General features: G+C 43.4%; 1 protein-coding gene across 7 annotated transcripts in view; it reads right to left on the bottom strand.

Annotated features, from left to right (window-relative positions):
- Positions 1 to 251: 251 nt before the first annotated feature.
- MGAT4A (alpha-1,3-mannosyl-glycoprotein 4-beta-N-acetylglucosaminyltransferase A) overlaps positions 252 to 20302 on the bottom strand; it is a 108780-nt gene continuing 88729 nt past the window's right edge. For 5 of the 7 annotated variants that reach the window (XM_059659005.1, XM_059659008.1, XM_059659006.1 and 2 more), the window contains 6 exons: positions 18707 to 18814; positions 18391 to 18584; positions 14537 to 14615; positions 13788 to 13854; positions 6527 to 6639; positions 252 to 6398 (listed from right to left, as the gene is read on the bottom strand). In XM_059659005.1, coding sequence (XP_059514988.1) covers positions 6372 to 6398; positions 6527 to 6639; positions 13788 to 13854; positions 14537 to 14615; positions 18391 to 18584; positions 18707 to 18814 — 588 coding nt within the window. In that variant the 3' untranslated portion in view covers positions 252 to 6371. Of the gene's footprint in view, positions 6399 to 6526; positions 6640 to 6672; positions 6854 to 13787; positions 13855 to 14536; positions 14616 to 18390; positions 18585 to 18706; positions 18815 to 20302 lie in introns of those variants that run through there. The other 2 variants (XR_009447884.1, XM_059659007.1) reach the window with 2 other exon arrangements.

The raw sequence follows: 20302 nt of genomic DNA, 5'->3' as shown, positions 1-20302 counted from the left end.
TGGCCCGTGATGGCTGCGCTTAATTTGGGAGCTGAGTACAGCACATAATGTATGAGTATCTGCGTCACACTGAGAACCACTGTCTCAACACCAAGGTTTTCTTTCAAGATTTTCTAAAACCCCCATAGAGGATCCACTGCTGTTTTCTAATTGAAAGTAGTTCAAATATATTATATCAGTGTTAAAACCAGTAAAATTTGCTTCATGAAGTCTTACCTATTTTTCTATTAGAGGGAATCTTGAATTCAGCATGGATTTTTAAACGTCTTTATTTCAAATACACATGAACGGTGTGGCACAAACAGGGATGAAAGGCACAGTCAACAGGACCAGTTAAGTTATAGCAGCAAATTTGAAAATAAGCTTCCTTTGAAAATTTAACAGGTACCTAAAATATTACTACAGGTATTACCCATTCAACCAATAACGACCTTGTAAGGAATATGTACAATACATTAAGGAGAAAAAAAGTGAGTACAACTTGGGAAACGAATTCCTCAGGCAGCTTCTCCAAGGGTACTTCCAGAAACTTCCCCGGATGCGCACACCACCTCTCCCGCAGTGTTCTCAACGAGAAAACACGTTAGTTTCTCATTCCATAAATGAAGCATGATTATGTGAATCAGCTGACTTCTAAATCTCCTTAGAAAACACTACTGTCTATACTTAATGAAGAGTATCAAATCTGCTGGCAGTGCATCTTACAGTACTGGCGATATCACCATTTTTAAGGCTCAGAAAATGTATTCAAAAGATGTTTTCAGCAAACACTGAGCATTGCAAATAAATCATGAAATGCTACTCACACTTGAGTACCGAACCTGATTCCGGGACAGTTTGCTAGCTACTAAACCAAGGAAGTGCTAGCAGCAAGGGGCACATGGAATAGCTTCCCTAACATCTGAGGACTCCCCACAACAAACAGACCTGACTTTAGCACAGACTTTACACTTTTACTGCAACAGTGACAACACGGGATAACAGCACAAAGTACAGTCCATTCAACACAGTTTATTGTCTTGAATGGTGTCTTATAAATTCTGAACTCAAATGCACTGGGGAGTGCCAGGTTGTTCTTGCCCGTCCCTTTGAAAGTGACTTAGTGCCCACACTGGTGAGGGGGCTGTTTCCGGTGAGAAGGGCTTATATATAGATATTGATGATATGGACATAGTAACAAATCCTATTTTTTAAAAAAATACACTGTGGTAATAGTCTTGTCAGTATTGTCTATCCACATGCATTAAAGAAAGCATACTAGTTATGGCATATATCTGTTAAGATTAAAATTTACAACAAACTTTACACTATAATACTGCTACATAGTTTGGAAAAGTTTTCTATAAAAGATAGATGTGATATGTAAGTTCCCTCAAAACATAAGATACGTTTATGACCCCAATTTCTGACTTCTGACAGTGTTAGCGCCTCATTTTTTTCCCTTTAGTTTTATTTTATTTACATCAAGGGTAAGTATAGCATTATACTAAAAATAAGCACAGTTAATGGACAAACCAAAATAAAAAACTTCACTAGCAGAGATATTTTGGAAAATATCTGCCAAGTACAAAAATTTGGTTGGCACTATAGGATTTGATCTGTGCTTAGACAATAAGTTTTGGTTTAAAAAAAAAAATACTCCAGTACAAAGTAGATTGATCATATCGTCTCTACATAAAGGCAGAAGGATCTTTCCTCCTAATTTAGTATCTTATTTAAAATACCACTGTTCATCATTCTTAAATAATATACTGACAGGCTCTGAGCAGACTAAATCGGCACAAGGTAATACTTTTTCTAGGAGAAAGATTCCTTATACACTGTTGGATTCCTACTCCTAGCAGTTCCTTTAGAACAGTGGTTCTCAACCTTCCTAATGCCACGACCTTTTAATACAGTTCATGTTGTGGTGACCCCCAACCATAAAATTATTGTCGTTGCTACTTCATAACTGATTTTGCTACTGTTATGAATCGTAATGTAAATATCTGATATGCAGGATGTATTTAGGCGACCCCTGTGAAAGGGTCGTTTGACCCACAGGTTGAGAACCACTGCTTTAGACGCACTACTAAGATGCTACAAGTTTTTGTCAACAAATTTCCAATGAAGATAGATCTCTGGCATAGAAATCCCAGATGAAGCACAGGTGTAGGATTTCCTAGTAAGATTTTACTCATGCATTTGCCGAAAACACCACCATACTAGAGGGATCTGTACGAAGATTTCCCCTCTTCACCTTTTAAATACCGTATTCATCTTTCATTGCTACATAACACATCATCACAAATTTGGAAACTCACTGCGTATCTCACAGAAGTCCAGGCAGCTGGACTGAGTGCTCTGCCCGGTCTCAGGCTGGAATCAAGGTGTCGTAAGGCAGAGGAGAACCCGCCTGCCCACCTGGTCAGGTGTTGGCTGTGTTCGGTGCCTGGGGCCATGCAGGCCCTTTGCCTGGGCTGTCAGCTGAGGCCTCTCAGCTTAAGGCCATCTGCATTTCTCCTTACGTGGCTTCCATCTTAAACCAGGAAATGCTGCCTCCTCCTGTTTTGAATCTCTAACTTCTGCTATTAGCCTGAGAAAACTGCTTTAAAGGCTCACATGATAAATAATGTGATTAATAATGACACCTGATTACTTAATGGTGCAACCATTGCTTTGAAAAGCCATACCTTTGTTCAAAGACATCGCCAATGGTTGAGTTAATATACATGTACTTGTCTGTAATAGACGTGTCTGTGTGCTAAATAACCCATTGCATTCACTTCTGCCAAAGCTTTTAATCTCACAGCTTCACACCATTGCTCTTTTTGTCTACAGAGTATGGTACAGGGCATGCTGTAAAGAACATTGAGAAGTAGGTCAAAGAACACAGAAATCTTAGCTCTTAGAATGCTAGAAATAGGTCCTCGACCCCTTCTTATCCAAAATCATCATTTGCACTGTGATATACTCTGTGTGTCTACTGTTAACCTAATTAACGAAACTCATTATTCTGGTTTCTACGATGTTCCTATCAGGGAGCTCAACACAGTGCTGGCAACAGAAGCTTCTGTAGTGAAGGGAATGTTCGGGCCTGCGCTGCCCACCCCGTGGCCACCTGACACAGGTGGCCCTGGAGCACGTCCCTGTAGCTAGAGTAAGGGCGGAGCCGAACGGATGTTGATTTTAAAGAACCACCACGGTCTAGCGGCCACTATCTGGGACAGCACAGCTCCAGAGTGTGACCAGTTCGGTGAAACACACACCAGGTGCCAGGTCCATGCCTTCTTGATGTCGGTGCTCTCCCATCTGATGCTCCCCACTCACTGAAGGTGGTTCAGTGTCCTCGCAAGGTCAGTAATTGACTCTCCGTTCCAGGGCTCTTGGCCTGATTTGTCCCAACCCCTCACTCACTAACAACTCCGGACTGCCGCTATCACTTCCTGCTCGAGGAAAGCATGGCTGCTTCTGACCGTCTAGTGTAGAGCTCGGGGAAGGAGAGGCAACTAAAAATGAGACGGGCCCAGCAGCCACGGCTTAGCGGTTGAGCGTTGACCTATGAACCAGGTGGTCACGGTTCAATTCTGGTCAGGGCACATGCCTGGGTTGTGGGCTCGACCCCCAGTGTGGAGCGTGCAGGAGGCAGCCGATCAATGACTCTTTCGTCACTGATGTTTCTCCCTCCCTGCCTCCCCTTCCTCTGAAACCAAAAAAAACACTTGAAATAAATGAGAGTAGGAGCACCGGCTGCAGCAGAGCACAGGGAAGAAGTACGAGTTTCAGGTTTGCCCTCAGGAGCTTGAATTTGGTCAGAGAAACACACACACACATATGCACGCCCCATAAACTATCAAAAACTCCAGAGCTGAGTGTACGTAAATGTGTGGCAAGGACAGGAGGTGAAGGGAGTTGAGAAAGAAGGGTCTGAGACAGCGGGTCCCTCATCCAGGCACTGCCTGCGCACCTGCCCCGTGCCAGGCACTGCTGTCGGCACTGGAAACCGATTCATGGGGAGGGCGCACCAGAGAGGCCGTGGAAGATGGACAGGATTTGTCTGGGAGTGTTCTAAGGAGCAGGAGGGGAGAGCTAATCCTGGAGGAAAGTGAGCAGGAAAAGGCTCCCTCTGAAGGCTGACGCCCGGAATGGCTGTCCCCTCGGGGCCTTTAGAGGCTTTTCCCTGCAATCAGAGACGGCTTCTTAGGCAGCAGGGAACGAGGGACTTCTAAACTTACCTCTAGATTTTCACCTCCCGATAATCTGTTAGAGCAGTAATTATGTTAAGCTAGCGCCAAACTTTATAATGAAACGATATTTTCAAATGAAATCTGCCTATAGAAAATCAATAGTAAAATTTTTTAAATGAAAAAGTAAAAGTCACAAAAATTTTTTAACTGTAGTTTGACATAAAAATCATGGGCAACATGACTTTTTAATAGAGAAAAGTAACTAAACATTATTCCAATACGGAGCAATGGGAATTACTCTACCAGTGCTTCCCAGCCTTCGCCACTTCAGAACTGCCCAGCTCACTGGGGACCAGGCGCGCTCCTGCAGGCTCTGGGCAGCGCCCGCCCCCCAAGCCCGCCAGTGACTCCTCTGAAAGCTCAGGATCCATCCCCAACAGCTGCCACCTACTGGTTGGGAACTGATGTTGATAATTCAGAAAATGTTAAAAGTAAAATACTTTTGTAAAGATCACTGATTGCTAAAGCTAGTAATATTTTTGTTATAGTATGTTTCAGAATTTGGAACTCCATGTTTATGAATAATACACTTTAGATATGAATTTACTTATAAGTTCTAATACAATAGGAAACATCATTTTGGAAAAACATACAACTGCTACAATACCTTTCATCAAAAACCAATATCACAATTTTGTTTTTCTTTAATATTAAACCAGTTATGACACACAATAGCATTATCTAGAAAACATTTTGTCAAAACTCATGAGTGCAGATATATAAGGATCAACAAGAAAAGAGATAATGCATCTAACTCACAGAATAAAGACAAAATCAAAAAGAGTTCATCTTACACATCAGAGGAAATATAATGAGCTAAATCCATGATAATTTGGGTTGAAGGCATCATCCCTGTACATTAAAATTATCAGACTGATTTTTTTTGTGGCTATACACCATACACAATATAGTAAAATAAGCCTCAAAAAGGACATTGGTTTAAAAATCTTGGCTTTAAGGAATGACAAAAACATTTTGCTCAAGATCAGCAATTACAGTAGTCCCCCCCTTATCCATAGGGGACATGTTCCAAGACCCCCAGTGGATGTCTGAAACCACGGCTAGTACCAAGCCCTATGTACACTATGTTTTTTCCTGTGCATACGCACCTATGATAACATTTATAAATCAGGCGCAGGAGGAGGTTGAAAATAACTAATAACAGAACAATTATAACAACATACTGTAAGGAAAGTTATGTGAATGTGGTCCAACTCAGTATCTTATTGTACGGTACTCACCCTCCTCCTTGTGAGGCAAGATGATACAATGCCTGCGTGGCGACATGAAGTGAGGTGCGGAAACTGGACAAAGGGTAACTCACGTCCCAGGTGGGCGGGAGAGGGCCGGCGTGAGAGTTCATCGCACCACTCAGAACGGCGCACATTTAACACTTATGAATTGTTTATTTCTGGAACTTTTCATTTAATATTTTTGGACCACAGTTGACTAAGGGTAACTGAAACCGTGGAAAGCCAAACTGCAGGTAAGGTGGGGCGGGGGGCTACTGTCAAAAAGCACTTCTGTAAGGAAATCAATCTAGAATCACTCGGAAATGGCAGTGCATTTGAAAAATGGCATTAACTTATGTTTGGTTTTCCGAAGGAAAATACAGAAAACTTAAAAAAGCAAGGTAATTGGTTTTCAAAAAAAGTATCGATTCAAAAATTTACTGCACAAAAATATGTACTTCTTAAGTGTTTCTAATAAATTAATTCCATAACATTTTATGTATATTTATATATTTATATATAATCCCTGATAATCTATAAAAGAGGGTCTATAATAGTAAAATAAATGAATCTCAAAAGTACCCCCTTCATAAAATTTAACATTTTTTCTCAAATTTAAGGAATGTAACAATATGTACAACTCTTATGTATTAGTATAATACCTAAGTAGTACAAGTCATATTAACAGGCTGTCGTAGCTGTAAAATGTTTGAGTCAAGTTAAAACTGGAGGACAGCTTAGGTTTGAATGAATATATTATCCGTGGGAGAGTCACTTGCCGAGTGGAAATGACAACCATCTACAGTAGATTCACAAGAGGTAGTGTTCAAGTAAAAAAAAAAAAAAGTACATGGTTCACTATCTTTAATCAACAAACATACAGGAAAAAATGTATTGGTCTCTTAGGAGATGATCAGTTGGTGACTTTTTTAATATGAATCTGAAATACAAAATTGTGAAGAGTACAATGAGGCAATTAATTTTCATTTCCAAAAAGGTCTTAAATATGAAATCAAAATGTTAAAAAAAAATGTAGGCTAAGCTATTTCACTGATGTACTGCCCTTACCTCATTGAGAATGGCCCAAACAGCAGAATTCTGAATAACTGAAAGTCGAAAGGCTGCAATGGGGTTTAGGCTGGGATCCACCATTCCTTCTGCAACACCGTTCTCAAATTTCCCTTCAAAATAAAAATCAACACTTGTTGGGGAGGCCGGAACAGGCCCTCGTCAAATTTCACTGATGTAAAGCAGGAAAGAAAACACCACAAGATTTCTAGTGGAGTCTTCACACAGGGCACGGGTACATTTTTTCCTTCTTCCTATTTTTATTCAACTTTAAAATTTTTCATGACGCAGAAGCAATCCATCTGAAGAGGCAGAGCTATATGTTTTCTTATTGTAAATTAAAAACAAAACAAAAATATATTTTGGCATCAACAGATTTTAACACAGGTTTTTAGCAAAATGTGACTTACTCAAACCTCACCAAAATAGACTACCAGCCCTCGGTCTAACCACTTTGAGAGTTAAGGCAGTAACAACCAATTTCAGTGCTTCAAAGAGACACACATACAATGGCTGGCCTCGAGCAGGGGCTCAGTCTGTGTGTATTCTTCCCAAGGTCACATCTAAAAGGCATTAAGAAGTAATACCTTCTCCAGAAATTACAACATGAAACCATTATAGATGATAAGCTGGAAAAGCTCTCCCACAAGGATAAAGACCAAGAAATTCTATGAAGTTATTTGTACTCCATTTTTCTTGCCGTGAGGAATAATATTCTTTTTAAAACAAAGCCAAAAAATGCTATTGAAAAGTGGCAGGAAATGGTTTGTTCTGAGCCACATTTCTCTAAGCCAGGGATTGGCAAACTTTTTCTATAAAGGCAGGCAGTCAATATTTTGGCCAAGAGGGAAACTGAAGATACCATGTAGGTACAGATATGGAAAGAAAACAAATATCCACAAAATGTTTATTGATGAAATTCAAGATGTAACAACAACGGAGTAAAACTTTCTTTTCTAATACAGGTGTACTAAGGAGAATATAATTCGGTTTTGGGTGATAACATTTCAATTAACTAGAATTCAAAGTCAGTATTCCTTATCATTAAAAATCAATTGCAAGGGGTCATATGTTAATATGGATTAGTAAAATTTTCTATACTTCATCCATTTCCTTTCACAACAGCCAAATACTGACATTAATCCACAAGCACATGATTTTAATGGAGCACATATCACTTGGAAAGGATGTATGAAATGCTACTACATTCTTCTTTCATATTTGCCTTGTATCATCACTTTCAATGAAAGTGACGTATGGAAGCTCAAGTAGCCTGCTATTACCTGTACTTCAAGTAATGTTGTCGTCAGTGACTTGACTACAATGTAAGTTTTGCATATAAGCACTGGTTTGTCTTGTAGTTTACGGCTGGATTCATTAAGAAATATCAAACCTGCAGCAAAAATTAACTTTCAAAGAGGTAATAGTGGTGGAGGCAGTTCTCTCATGGAAAAGTCTTGATCCTGAGCTCAAGATTATAGGTATAATCCCTGCCATGCCCCCAGAACTGCTGTGGTAGGGCACGGGATGCTCAGTTCGTTTCTGACAAAAATGCATAGAGCTGATGATGGCGAAGTCCCTGAGAGTGAATAAGTGTGATTAAGTGTGACTTAAATAACTCACGGTAAGTAAATGTGTTTTACTTGGTTGCCTAACACATGAGCCACTTTGAAATTCAGTTTGGATACAGCCTCATTTGAATGTTTTATTTTGGGGAAGAATTTCTGCTGTGATGAAATATTCCATTTCACTTTCTAATTTTCTGGCCATTGCTTTCCTGTGAGCTGGGGATAGTGTCGTGAGGGCTTGGTACGGAGATGTATCCTTCAGCACAGCTCCTGCGTCACTACGTAATAACCACACTGCCTCCGAACTCTGAAATAACCCACATGCCACTGCGCTAAACAAAAGCACGCAGAGCCGTCTTTTGTGCTGACGTGGTGGTAAGCGCTGGAGTTACTTCCTAATGTCACACCACAGTGGTGTGTGTGGCACTCGCAACACTGCCGCGTTAGAAACCACCATCGCCACTGCAGGGCGCCAGGCAGCAATCGAAGCCATGAGGCAGCCTGGCCTGCGCAGCTGCTCCCTCAGCCTGCTGTTCAGCCTGACAGCACAGACCACACAAGTGCAACTGCAATGAGCGTGGCTGTTCAACAGGACCTCGTTTATGGGCTGGAATTTGAACTTTTCTAAGTTTTACAAAATGATATTGTTTTTGTTTTTTTAACCATTTAAAAATGAAAATAAAAAAAAAGAATTTTAAAAACATTCTTAGCTCACGGTCCATTCAAATACAGGCCAGAGGGCCAGATCTGACCCCTGGGCTGCGGTGAGCAGAACCCTGTGGTGTTACATTTTGCATCTGCTCTGGAGTCTTGCAATCGGTTCCTAGTAAGACAAGAGATAATCAAACTGAAAATCATACCAGACAAGGCTTGTATTCACTTGTATGAGAAATATTAAGCTTGAATACTTCCAGATTAATGGTTTCATTAAAAATTAATACCTTTATTTTATAAAAGTATGTCCATACTGGGGGCTGGACGGGGATAGGGCATACAAGGAAGTATTACTGACTAGTAAGTCAGGCAGAATTCAGGGCTGGAAAATACTGTGAAACTTAAAACATTTTAACTAATGTGATATCTGATACTGTCACCTGATGAGCTCATTTAAGTAGAAAAATAATTATCAAATGATATAACTGGCCTCATTAAAACACTTTTGCCCAGCAATTTTATTCTACAGATATGTTCTCACATGTGCAAAAACTGCAAACAATCTAGGCCAGCAGCACTAGACTGGCTAAGTAAATTATGATATGAAGGAATACTAGGCAGCCAATTAAAAGAATGAAGAATGAAGATAAAGCAGGTGAAGACTTACTGCCATCCCTAAGTATGTATCGTAGAGAAACTCTCATACATGTGCATAAGTGCTCAAATCAGCATTGTTTATAATGGCAAAAAGATGGAAACAAACTTTATGCTAACCAGGAGACTCTATACACCAGTGAAAATGAATGAGCCACAGATGCACACATCCACATGGGTAACTCTCACCTGGTGAGAGAAAACAGTTATAGACTACGGAATGATGCAACCTCTATCAAATTTAAAAACAATAAAAGCACTGCACTGTTTGGGGGTATATTATACACATGCAGCAAAGTGCACATGGAAATTGTAGCCACAGCATTCAGTACAGCAGCTGCCCGAGGGTAGAGGAGAAAGAAGATTTCAGGGAAGAACAACTGAACTGGAAAAACCTTAGGCTGGATACACAGATATTCATTATACTATATTTGCATCTTTTTGTACATCTGAAATACTTATAATTTAAAAAAATGCTCATCTTCCATATGCATATATATTTTGTCCACTGAAAAAACAAGACGCAGTATAAGGCTGTACAGTATGTCAGTATTTGTGCGTGACTGTTTTTAAAGAACATGCTCACATATTTTAATTTATGAATAGGACAAATCCTTATAGGAATTGCCTCTGGGAAACACTGGGTAGGTGGAGCCGGAAGAGGGAATGAGACTTAAGTTTACCCTTTCAAATTTGTAACTGTACCATGTGCATGTATTATTTTAACCCAGTGGTCCAGTAGGTAAGTGTTAAAAGACAGGAAAGAAAGAGGAAATTACTGAAGAGTGACTAGAATCCTAAAATCCTGGCACTGCGCAGACCTCCTGCCACCCTTACAGGGTCCAGTCCTCCCCGCCTGAGAAAGGCTCTCTGCCTGCTCCACCTTACGGATCAGTGATCAGTCCAGCATTTCTTCCCGACTGTCATGCCACCTTCAACCACCAGTTCTGTTTCTGACTTGCCTGCAGGCATAAACGGCTGCACAGTCGGATCCAATAAAATGCGTCCCCTTTGTGGCCAGTCTTTGTGGCTTCATCCACCCACGGCTCTTCCCAGCCAGCTCTTTCCCTGGTTCTGTCAACCTCTGGACAGGCTACAGTTGAGCCGGAAAGTAGCTACCGTCTCCCCTCGACTGCTTTCCACCAAATGCCAGTCGCCTCCCACCGTGCCCTCACCCCTAAGCTTCACCAAGCTCTGCTTCACACCAGTCAGTGCCCTTGGGAGAGAGCTGCAGAGCTGTTCTCCCGGCCTGCCGCCCCCTGGAGAAAGCCCGGCCCACTGCGCCCGCCTCCCCCTGGAGAAAGCCCGGCCCACTGCTCCCGCCGCCCCCTGGAGAAAGCCCGGCCCACTGCGCCCGCCTCCCCCTGGAGAAAGCCCGGCCCACTGCTCCCGCCTCCCCCTGGAGAAAGCCCGGCCCACTGCTCCCACCTCCCCCTCGAGAAAGCCCGACCCACTGCTCCCACCTCCCCCTCGAGAGGGCCAGGCCCACTGCGCCCGCCGCCCCCTGGAGAAAGCCCGGCCCACTGCGCCCGCCTCCCCCTCGAGAGGGCCAGGCCCACTGCGCCCGCCGCCCCCTGGAGAAAGCCCGACCCACTGCGCCCGCCTCCCCCTGGAGAAAGCCCGACCCACTGCTCCCGCCGCCCCCTCGAGAGGGCCAGGCCCACTGCGCCCGCCGCCCCCTGGAGAAAGCCCGGCCCACTGCGCCCGCCTCCCCCTGGAGAAAGCCCGACCCACTGCGCCCGCCTCCCCCTGGAGAAAGCCCGGCCCACTGCGCCCGCCTCCCCCTCGAGAGGGCCAGGCCCACTGCGCCCGCCGCCCCCTGGAGAAAGCCCGACCCACTGCGCAGGAACCTGGGGAGGGACCGCAGCCTCCTGCTCTGAAGGGACAGCCGCTCTTCGCGGGGCACAGGGCGTGGAGCAGGGCCCTTCATTTTCTTGGCTTCCCTCTGGGTGCTGGGGCGAGTGAGCTGGGGGGGGGCAATGGGGTAAATCGCGCCCTGCGGTGCCAGGGACGGCTTCTGCCCCAGGAGTGAGGGCTGGTGAAGGACAGAAGCTGGCGCCTGCCCTTCCTGTGAGATGCCCGCCCCAGAGGGGGCGCTGGGGGCAGGAGGCCAGTGCTCCCGGCCGCACCGCGGGGAGCAGAGCTGCCCGCTCTCTGACTGGGGCAGTGTGGGTAACCGAGTGGGTGAGGACTCCTGACGTTCTTACCGAGATTCAGGTTTTCATGAGTCAATGTTTCTCCGTTTGCTGTATTTTTTAAAGTAATTTTCGCCAGTTGTGGTGGTTCTACAAGGGAGAAGGGGCGACGGCCTTCGCACGCCATCCCCCTAGAGCAGGCTCCCCAGGAGCAGGGCCTTCCGGCTCAGCTGAAGGCAGTCACGGCTCTGTGTTTCGGAGGCTGCTTTGTGACACTGCCCTCGGTTTGATGATCCCTAAGTTCTCTTCTGCTTCTACATACGGATGTGTTGATGTTTGAGATGCTTTTATTTTCAAATGGCTGCAGAGACACTTAATACAGATGCATCTATTTCCGCTGCCACTTTCATAACCCAGATCACAACATTCTCGAGATTAAACAGCTGGCAGGGAAGAGGGTTCATAAATGTCGTGTATACTCTGTAATTTTACATGTTTTTCTAGCGGCGCACTAAGATATAACCCACATATGAAAATAAACTCACCTGTACACCCAAACTGCACAGAAATTCATCGGAATTAGCACACAAGCCTTGTAGCAAAAACTGAGTGAAACTCACCAAATGTAAAACCGCTCTGGAGAGCAGGAGCCACCAGACCTTCTGTCGTCACAATCATCTGGTTGCCGGTGCCTCACCTTGGGTGACACCCTGAATGCCACCGCCCTTACTGTCTTGTGTGCCCACAACACCAAGTCACCAGCACTCTCTTTGCCCACCACGAAGACAAGCATTCATTTAAGTAAAAGAACATATACGGCCATCGCCGAGTGGACACCTACCAGGTGACAGGCGCTATGTGAGAGACAGCGCCCTCCCTCCCCCTGGTGAGCACACGCCTGGGCGCTTACACAGCACGGGACACGGCGTGGTGAGAAGAGGGGCAGCTAAACTGGCTAATGAACGATGAGAAAGCATTCACTAGAAGGAGATATATCAACTGACCATTTCAGGAGGAAATACAGCCAGAAATTAAGCCAAAGGACATATCTGCAGAGCCAGTGGACACAGACAACAGTGTGGTGAGGCCCAGAGGCGGGTGGGGGTGGGGGCCGGGTGGGGGTGGGGACCGGGTGGGGGTGGGGGCCGGGTGGGGGTGGGGACCGGGTGGGGGTGGGGGCCGGGTGGGGGTGGGGGCCGGGTGGGGGTGGGGGCCGGGTGGGGGTGGGGACCTGGTGGGGGTGGGGAAATGGGGGAGGGGGCCGCACGTAGGAGCAGGGACATGAGAGGATTGCCAGCCCTGGGACTGGAGCCATGAAGAACAAAGGGCAGGAACAAGTGAAGCTAGGTGGGAAGGAAGGAGTCTGCCCATGGGAAGGCATTCCGTTTTACCCAGGTTAACGTAATTACAGTACCGACATTTAAAAACGTAACTGCAGCGGCTCTGTGCAAAGCCAAAGGGACACGCTCCGCCGCAGAGGCCCAGAGCCCAGAGCACGCCCCAGGTGGACACAGTTAACTAACGGGCAGGAAGGGCGGTGGCATTCAGGGTGTCTCCCAGGTTGGGCTCAGGCAACCGCGGGAATTGTGACAACAGAAAGCACGGTGACCAACAAAGTCCGCATCACAGATGCTCAGAGTAGGTGGCTATGTGAGTGGGTGTCAATACCGATCTAAGCCCAAGATGGGGTCCGGGCAAAAGGCACAGGTTCTGGCACATGGGTGTTGCCGAGACCAGGAGAGGAGACGTGCTCATGCAGCGAGCCTGCAGAAGGCAGAGTATCTACGAGTGAATGTCAACAATGAAACAGCAGGTGGAGGGACCAGTAAAGGAACCTTTGATCTCAAATCCATTTGGGTCAAGATAATAAAACGCAAGAACAAATAAAACTTGGAGTGGATTGGTAACTGTAATCCTAAAGCTGTTGTTGAACATTCGAAAGCATTTAAAATTACTTTAGGAGCTCTGGCCGGGTGGCTGTTAGTTGGAGCATCATCCTGTACATCAAAGGGTTGCAGGTTTGATTCCCAGTCAGGGCACATACCTAGGTTGTGGGTTCAATCCCCTGTCAAGTCATGTACAGGAGGCAATCGATCAATATTTCTCTCTCACATCCATGTTTCCCTCCCTCCCTTCCTCTCTCTAAAAAAAATCAATAAACATATCCTAAGGTAAGGATTTTTAAAAATTTACTTTAGGAGTAAGTTTGAAATAAAGAACAATTTTTTACAAGTTTAAAGTAGATATTACCTATTCTGAAATAACCATCTTCTAATCGTTTGTCTTTGGTTTCTTTGCTTATTTCCAAACCTTCACTCTAAAATAGAACAAAAACATTATTTTATGAATAATTTCTTCTATTTAAAAAAAAGCTAAGTTATTACTATAGCTTAATAAATGTAACAGCAGCATTTGTGGCACAGCTTTCTCTAAAAACACAAAGTGTCATTTCAGTCTTAAACCTTTAAAGGTTTATGAATACAAGAGTTCTTTTTCTAACCATCACCCTGAATCTGTATATAATATACTAGTGATTAGGAAACTTAAATTTCAAATAATTTTAAATTCAAATCAATTTAATAGAACACTATTTTCTATTAAAAATATGCACAAGAGCTGTGTGTTAACCTGAAAGAAATTTAAGCATTTCTTAGAGACCAGTACATTAACTTTCTGTAGTCATCAACAAGCATTAAAACCACATGGTATTTGGGGACTGGATACAAACAGCAGGTAAATATTAAAGTTAAAGAATGGCTTGTTTATTTTCCTGTACAGACTTCCAAGTACTTTCCAATGGGAAACAAAATAAAGGGTCATTCTATAAATAAGGCAAATGGGACAAGATACTAGGTGTTCTATATTTTTTAAAAAATTAGTATTACTCACCATTGAGGTTCTGCACTAATGAAAACTTAATCTCATAAACAAGAACAGCCTCAAACCAAGTCTATTGGTGTTAGTTCTTAAGGAAAATTAAGGGGGAAAAATAGTCCTACCTTAAAAGGCAAAACTTCCACAGAAGTGTTTAGCAGAATATCTCCTGGATGTTCTTGGTTGCCACTATGGAACAAATAACTGGAAATACAAAAATAAAAGTACAAATGCAAGTCAGACAAGACTTCACAGAGATTCAGGAAGGCAGCCTTCCCTCAGAGGAAGCATTCTGCACGAGCTGGCACATCAGAGCTTGTGGTAACTGCACACTATGTTCTGAGCAGTTATAGGGAACTTAGAAATCGGAGTGCAGCCTTAGGTGGTGTGTTAATTCCTTCTGTCATAAGGCACGTTTGCTGCTTACTGTACTTAACAGATTAAAAAGTGACGACAGTTTTATATAGCTGTTTATACTGCTTTAAATATATAAACCTCTGGACAGAATAATTAAAGTCACATTATAATACTGTGTCTTTTATCAGAAAATGTTCACTAGGACAGCCACAAGTTGTGGCAAGTTCAAAGACTAGTTTCTTGGGTTTTTTTAAGAGAGAGAGAGGAAGGGAGAGAGAGGAACATCGATTTGTTGTTCCACCTACTTATGCATTCATTGTGGCTCCCTGTGTGTGCCCTGACCGGGAATGGAACCTGCAACGTTGGCACACTGGGACGACGCTCTAACCTCTGAGCTACCCAGCCGGGACTCAAAGACTAGTTTTATCCAATACAAATTATCTCAGTATTAGCAGAGTAAAAATAAGGTAACCAATTCCAAGTAACTGAGTAATTCCATTGGTCAGTGTTAACAAATATTTGAATAATGACTAATCACATGACATACGATAGGAAGTCAAACACTCTCTGGGTCAGAGTATAATGTTCTTATATCTGATACTCTGAAAACTAGTGTGGGGGGGTAGGTATGTGGAGGAGGTGGAAACCACACTGGGCAAACAAAGCATATCTAATCTAAACCTAAAGCTTAAGTTTAAGTGAAGTGGTTATTAATTTCAGCTTAATCGTCAAAACACCTGTATCCAAGTCCTGGTGTCTCATTTACTAGAATTTTCACCTTAGCAAGTTGCATTAGCTTTCTGCGTCTGAGTTGTTTTTTTGGGTTTTGTTCCTGTTAATCTTCACCCAAGGATATTTTTTCCCCACTGATTTTTAGAGAGAGTAGATGGAAGTGGGGGGGGGGGGGGAGAGGGAGGGAGGGAGAGAGAGAGAGAGAGAGAGAGAGAGAGAGAGAGAGAGAGAGAGAGAGAAACATCCATGTGAGAGAGACAAATCGATTGGTTGCCTCCTGCATGCACCCCAACCAGAGCTGGGGGATTGAGCCTGCAACCGAGGTCTGTGCTCTTGACGGGAATCGAGCCTGAGTTTTATCTATACGTACAGTGCAGATATTCCCACCCACACATGACTGTACCAAGAAGTTTACAAGAACTGACAAAAAGTATTTTACACATTGAATATTCAGCAAATAATAGTTACAATGTGGTTCTGACATAGTTACAGTATGATATTTGTGGGCGGAGATCACCTATGATAAGGTATTGATTTTCAAATGTTACATGGGTCAGGGGACCCTAATAAGAAGCTCCTTCTAAGCTACACCAAAAATCACTTCCAGCATTTTTGCCGAGACACTTCTTTTTAAGGCATCTTTGCTGTGGGTTATTGTTTCCCCCAGAGGCCCGGAGCACGAAATTCATGCGTGGGTACGGTCCCTAGGCCTGGCCTGCGATCAGGGCCATCTTCCCCAGCTGCCCACAGCCGGCCCCGCCCCCCGTCACCACCCGTCCCCGGTTACCCGTTCACCCTGATGGCCGGGGGAAGAGACCGAGAGGTGGTCAGCGGACCTCAGTGTCTGGTCCAGCGGTCGTTCTGGTCATTTTGCCGTTAGGGTCAATTTGCATATTACCCTTTTATTATATAGGATGGATCATTCAATATCTCAGCTATAGATGCAAAAATATGGCTGGGAAGCCACTCAAAAAAAAAAAAGAAAAAATACAGCCCAGCAGTAGTCGGTGTGGCTCGGTTGGCTGGGTGACATCCTCTGCACGGAAGGGTCCCTGGTTCCATTCCCAGGCAGAGCACGTGCCCGGGCTGTGGGCTCCGGCCTGCAGGAGGCAGCCGATTGATGTTCAGCTCTCACATCAATGTTTCTCTCTCTCCACCTCCCTTCCTCTCTCTCTCTCTCTAAAAACCGATTTTAAAAAATCTAAAAATGAAAAAATAGAGCCCATGGATATATCTGGAGTTTAGGCAGACTGATTCAGAGGTGTTCGCTGTGCAATTACCTATAGTGAAAAACTCAATACCACCTAAAAAGCGTTTAGCATTAGAATGAGTAAATGATGACTGAGCCATGTGAGGTGGTACCATGCAGCCATTGAAATGTCTATGAATCATGTATGAGTATACTTGAAAATATAAGGTATAAAAAATTACATATACATCATGGTCTCAAAGTATAAAGTATACAGAATTATCAAGAAACAAAAAGGTGCCAATATGGTCACATGGTGTCCTTGGGTTTTGATTTTTCCCTTATTCTTCATACATTTAAAGTTTTGTATAATGAACACATATCATGCTATATCACTAGAAAATATTTTTCCTAATACTTCATGTCTGCATTGATAAACACAACTTCTACTTTTTCCCCCTGGTAGCATATGTTATTGTGAAAGTGAAAAAGTCACTGTTTTTTTTTCTGTCCTAAGACAGAAAATTCATACATGAGTTTCTAGTAGAAAAGCATCCTCAGTAGGAGCGTGGAAATACTACTTCACCGAGGTTAACTGTAAACGTTCTTGTTGTTAAGAAATTTGATCTCTAATATATGAGCTTTCAGGCAGCTCTTCAATGGAATTATTTTCATTTGCTAAAAATAAACTAATAGACACAGCTTGAGGTTATTCTTGTTTATCAAGAAGGTGAAGTTGTTTCTAATTCTGTGATGACTCTTTAAATGTGGCAAAGGATACCTCAAAGTGCAGATTACCACTATCTAGTAGAAATGAGCATTAAATAACAACAAATATTACACACTCATATAAGTGCAAAATATAATTTTAAAGTATTTTTTATATTTTCCCAGTAATATTTCCATTGCTTAAAATATTTTTACACTTAAATTCCTCTTTAGAATCAGTTTAGAGTAAGAAAAGAAAATTTAAAACATTACATTATACCTATGCATTGTTTTTGTCCACCTTAAAACGGAATTATTCCAAATGACTTTTGGCATATTCTAAAAACCAAATGGACCTCTCATGAAAATGCCTAACATAATAAACCAGAGACTAGAGAATTATATTCTTTTCTGGGGCTCACATGTAAGTAATACTACAGACAGTCTGGGCAACACAACCAAAACTGAGCGAAGTCTGAGGGACTCATGACTGCGAAATAAGACACAGGGAGAAAGAGCCCTACACTTTGTACAATGGACATAATGTTAGAACACAGAAAAGGGCTGTGAATTCCTCCGTGATATACTAAAAGGAATCCAGCATTTGCAAAGCCATTGATTAGAAATAGGCATAGTCTGTTAGACTTGTCATTTCAACCAATTCGCTGCGTAACCAACTCATATCTTAGGAGATATTCCAGGATAAGGATGTGAAAACAAATTTGAGATTTTGCAGCACAGTGCTACTTAAAAGTATGAAAAAATTATACGAGATACATGTTCAGAAATATCAAGAGAATTTATCAAATATGCTAAATGCTGCTATTTTATCTGAAAACAACAAACCCATTTTATTACCAAATGTATTTTATAACCCAACACTTGGGACCCACTGTCTCCTCACATCTGTTATACACAAAACACTTCCATCACAAATCACATTGTAAAAGATGTCTGAACTGTAAGACCAAACACGTTTCAATCATCACCAACCTTTCCACATTGACCGGCTTATCAAATTTAAACAAGATGTAGTCTCCTGCTGTCGGAGTGATAGCCCAGAAGAAATCCTCGCCCATATATGTTTTCTCCAGTGTGTGTCCTTGGTAGACCTTCAGAGAAGTAGATACTTCTGCAGGTGGGTTTACATGGATTTTAAGAAGTAATGGTTTCATGTAATCTTTATCCTAGGAGGAGAACACGTATGCAATTAAAACAACCCATAGCTTATACTTAAGGGGAAGAACAATGATAATGCACTGAATAACAAATCGTACGTTCATGAGAAAAATCAAATGAAATCACCAACCGTAAGTTTCTGAAGTTTTCCTGTTAGTGAAGAATGCAGACCAACATGCTGAAAGAGGGAAGGTCTGAAACGAATTCGTAGATTTGCTTTCTGTCTATCACAATGTTTCTAAATATTAGGGGAAAAATCATGTTAGTGTTACATTATAAAGTGAAATCTTGTCCTCATCTGAAAACCGAGGAGTGCTTTAGGTAAATATTGAAAAGAAAATCCAACTCCATCTCATAATTATAAATCACATTTTTTAGGTTGCTCACTGAGGCATTAATAGAATCACTGACTATTTGATAAACAGACAATATGCAAAAATTTAAAATAGCCACATCTAAGGGAAGCGTTAGGATTTAATTTCAACCATTTTTCACACTATGTCAATATAGACTTGACTTTTAATATTAAAATTCACAGAGAGGAACCAAGATGGCGGCATAGGTAAACGCCTGTACTTGCTGCTTCCCATAACCACATCAAAATTACAAATAAAATACAGAACAACTATCACCCAGAACCACAGGAAAGCTGGCCGAGTGGAAGTACTACAACTAGAGAGGGAAAGAAGAAAGCGCACAGAGACTGGTAGGAGGTGCGGAGGCTCAGGACGGGCTGGTCCGGCACCCGGGTGTGCTGCTGTTTTAATTGGGAGGGAGATCACCTCTTTGGAGGCTGCCTGGAGGAGAAAGCCCCACACCAGACCCCCAGCCCAGGGTCCCAGAGCTGGGGAAAGAAGTCCCTACAGGCCGTAAGCACTATGGACTGTAAAAACCAGTGCGGATTGGGGCTGAGTGACACACAGGCTGCTGGAGACCCAACTGCTCCTCTTAAAAGGCCGGCACCATGAGCCGAATTTACAAGCTCCCACTTCCTCTGAGCTCCAGTGCCAGGTGAGGCTCTGGGGGACCCAGACACATACCGGGAGAAACTAGACTGTCTGGCATTGGGGCAGGACCTCAGGGCAGCTTTCTTCCAGATGGAGGTGCTCACAGCGGTCATTGTTCCTCTGCTGGGACCTCCTGATGCAGGGCTGACTGGCAGCCAATTTCTGTTTGCTCCACCCTGGAGATTCCCTGAAACCCCGCCCCACCCAATTTACAACCCCACCCAAGCTTTGCACAGCAGCTTTTGAATATGAATGGCCTGTCCTTTCTCAGCCTAAAACCTATCAAACAAGCTGCAGCTGAGTCAGGGAGCCCCAAAGCTATCAATGAAAGGCCCAAGCCCCGCACCAGCACCAGCCTGCCTTGCTTCACTTCCAAACCCGATAAAAGGAGGAGGAATCTACAGATCTCTCTGTAGCTCCTGCTGGGTGGCCCCAGGCAATGGCTGACTTTGCACCTCCTTGGAGATCCAAGAGCCAGTGTACCCAGTGGTAAGTGTGAGACCATACCAGATTACAACTCTTCACATCTGTAAGTGACACACTCAAGGGGCAGACTCAGTAAGCACCAAAGCCCATTGAATCAAGTCCTGCCCCATAAGGGTGTCTCCTGCACAGCAGCTCTCCCACTGTAGTCGCAGCTGGTTCCCACAGCCGATTGGTCTGGAGTTCAATTCCTCCCAGTGACACCAATAGCAATCAAGGCTCAACTACAACAAAAC

The sequence above is a fragment of the Myotis daubentonii genome, chromosome 12 (assembly GCF_963259705.1).
Source record: "Myotis daubentonii chromosome 12, mMyoDau2.1, whole genome shotgun sequence".
Taxonomy (NCBI): Eukaryota; Metazoa; Chordata; class Mammalia; order Chiroptera; family Vespertilionidae; genus Myotis; species Myotis daubentonii.
This window is presented reverse-complemented; position numbering and strand designations above follow the sequence as displayed.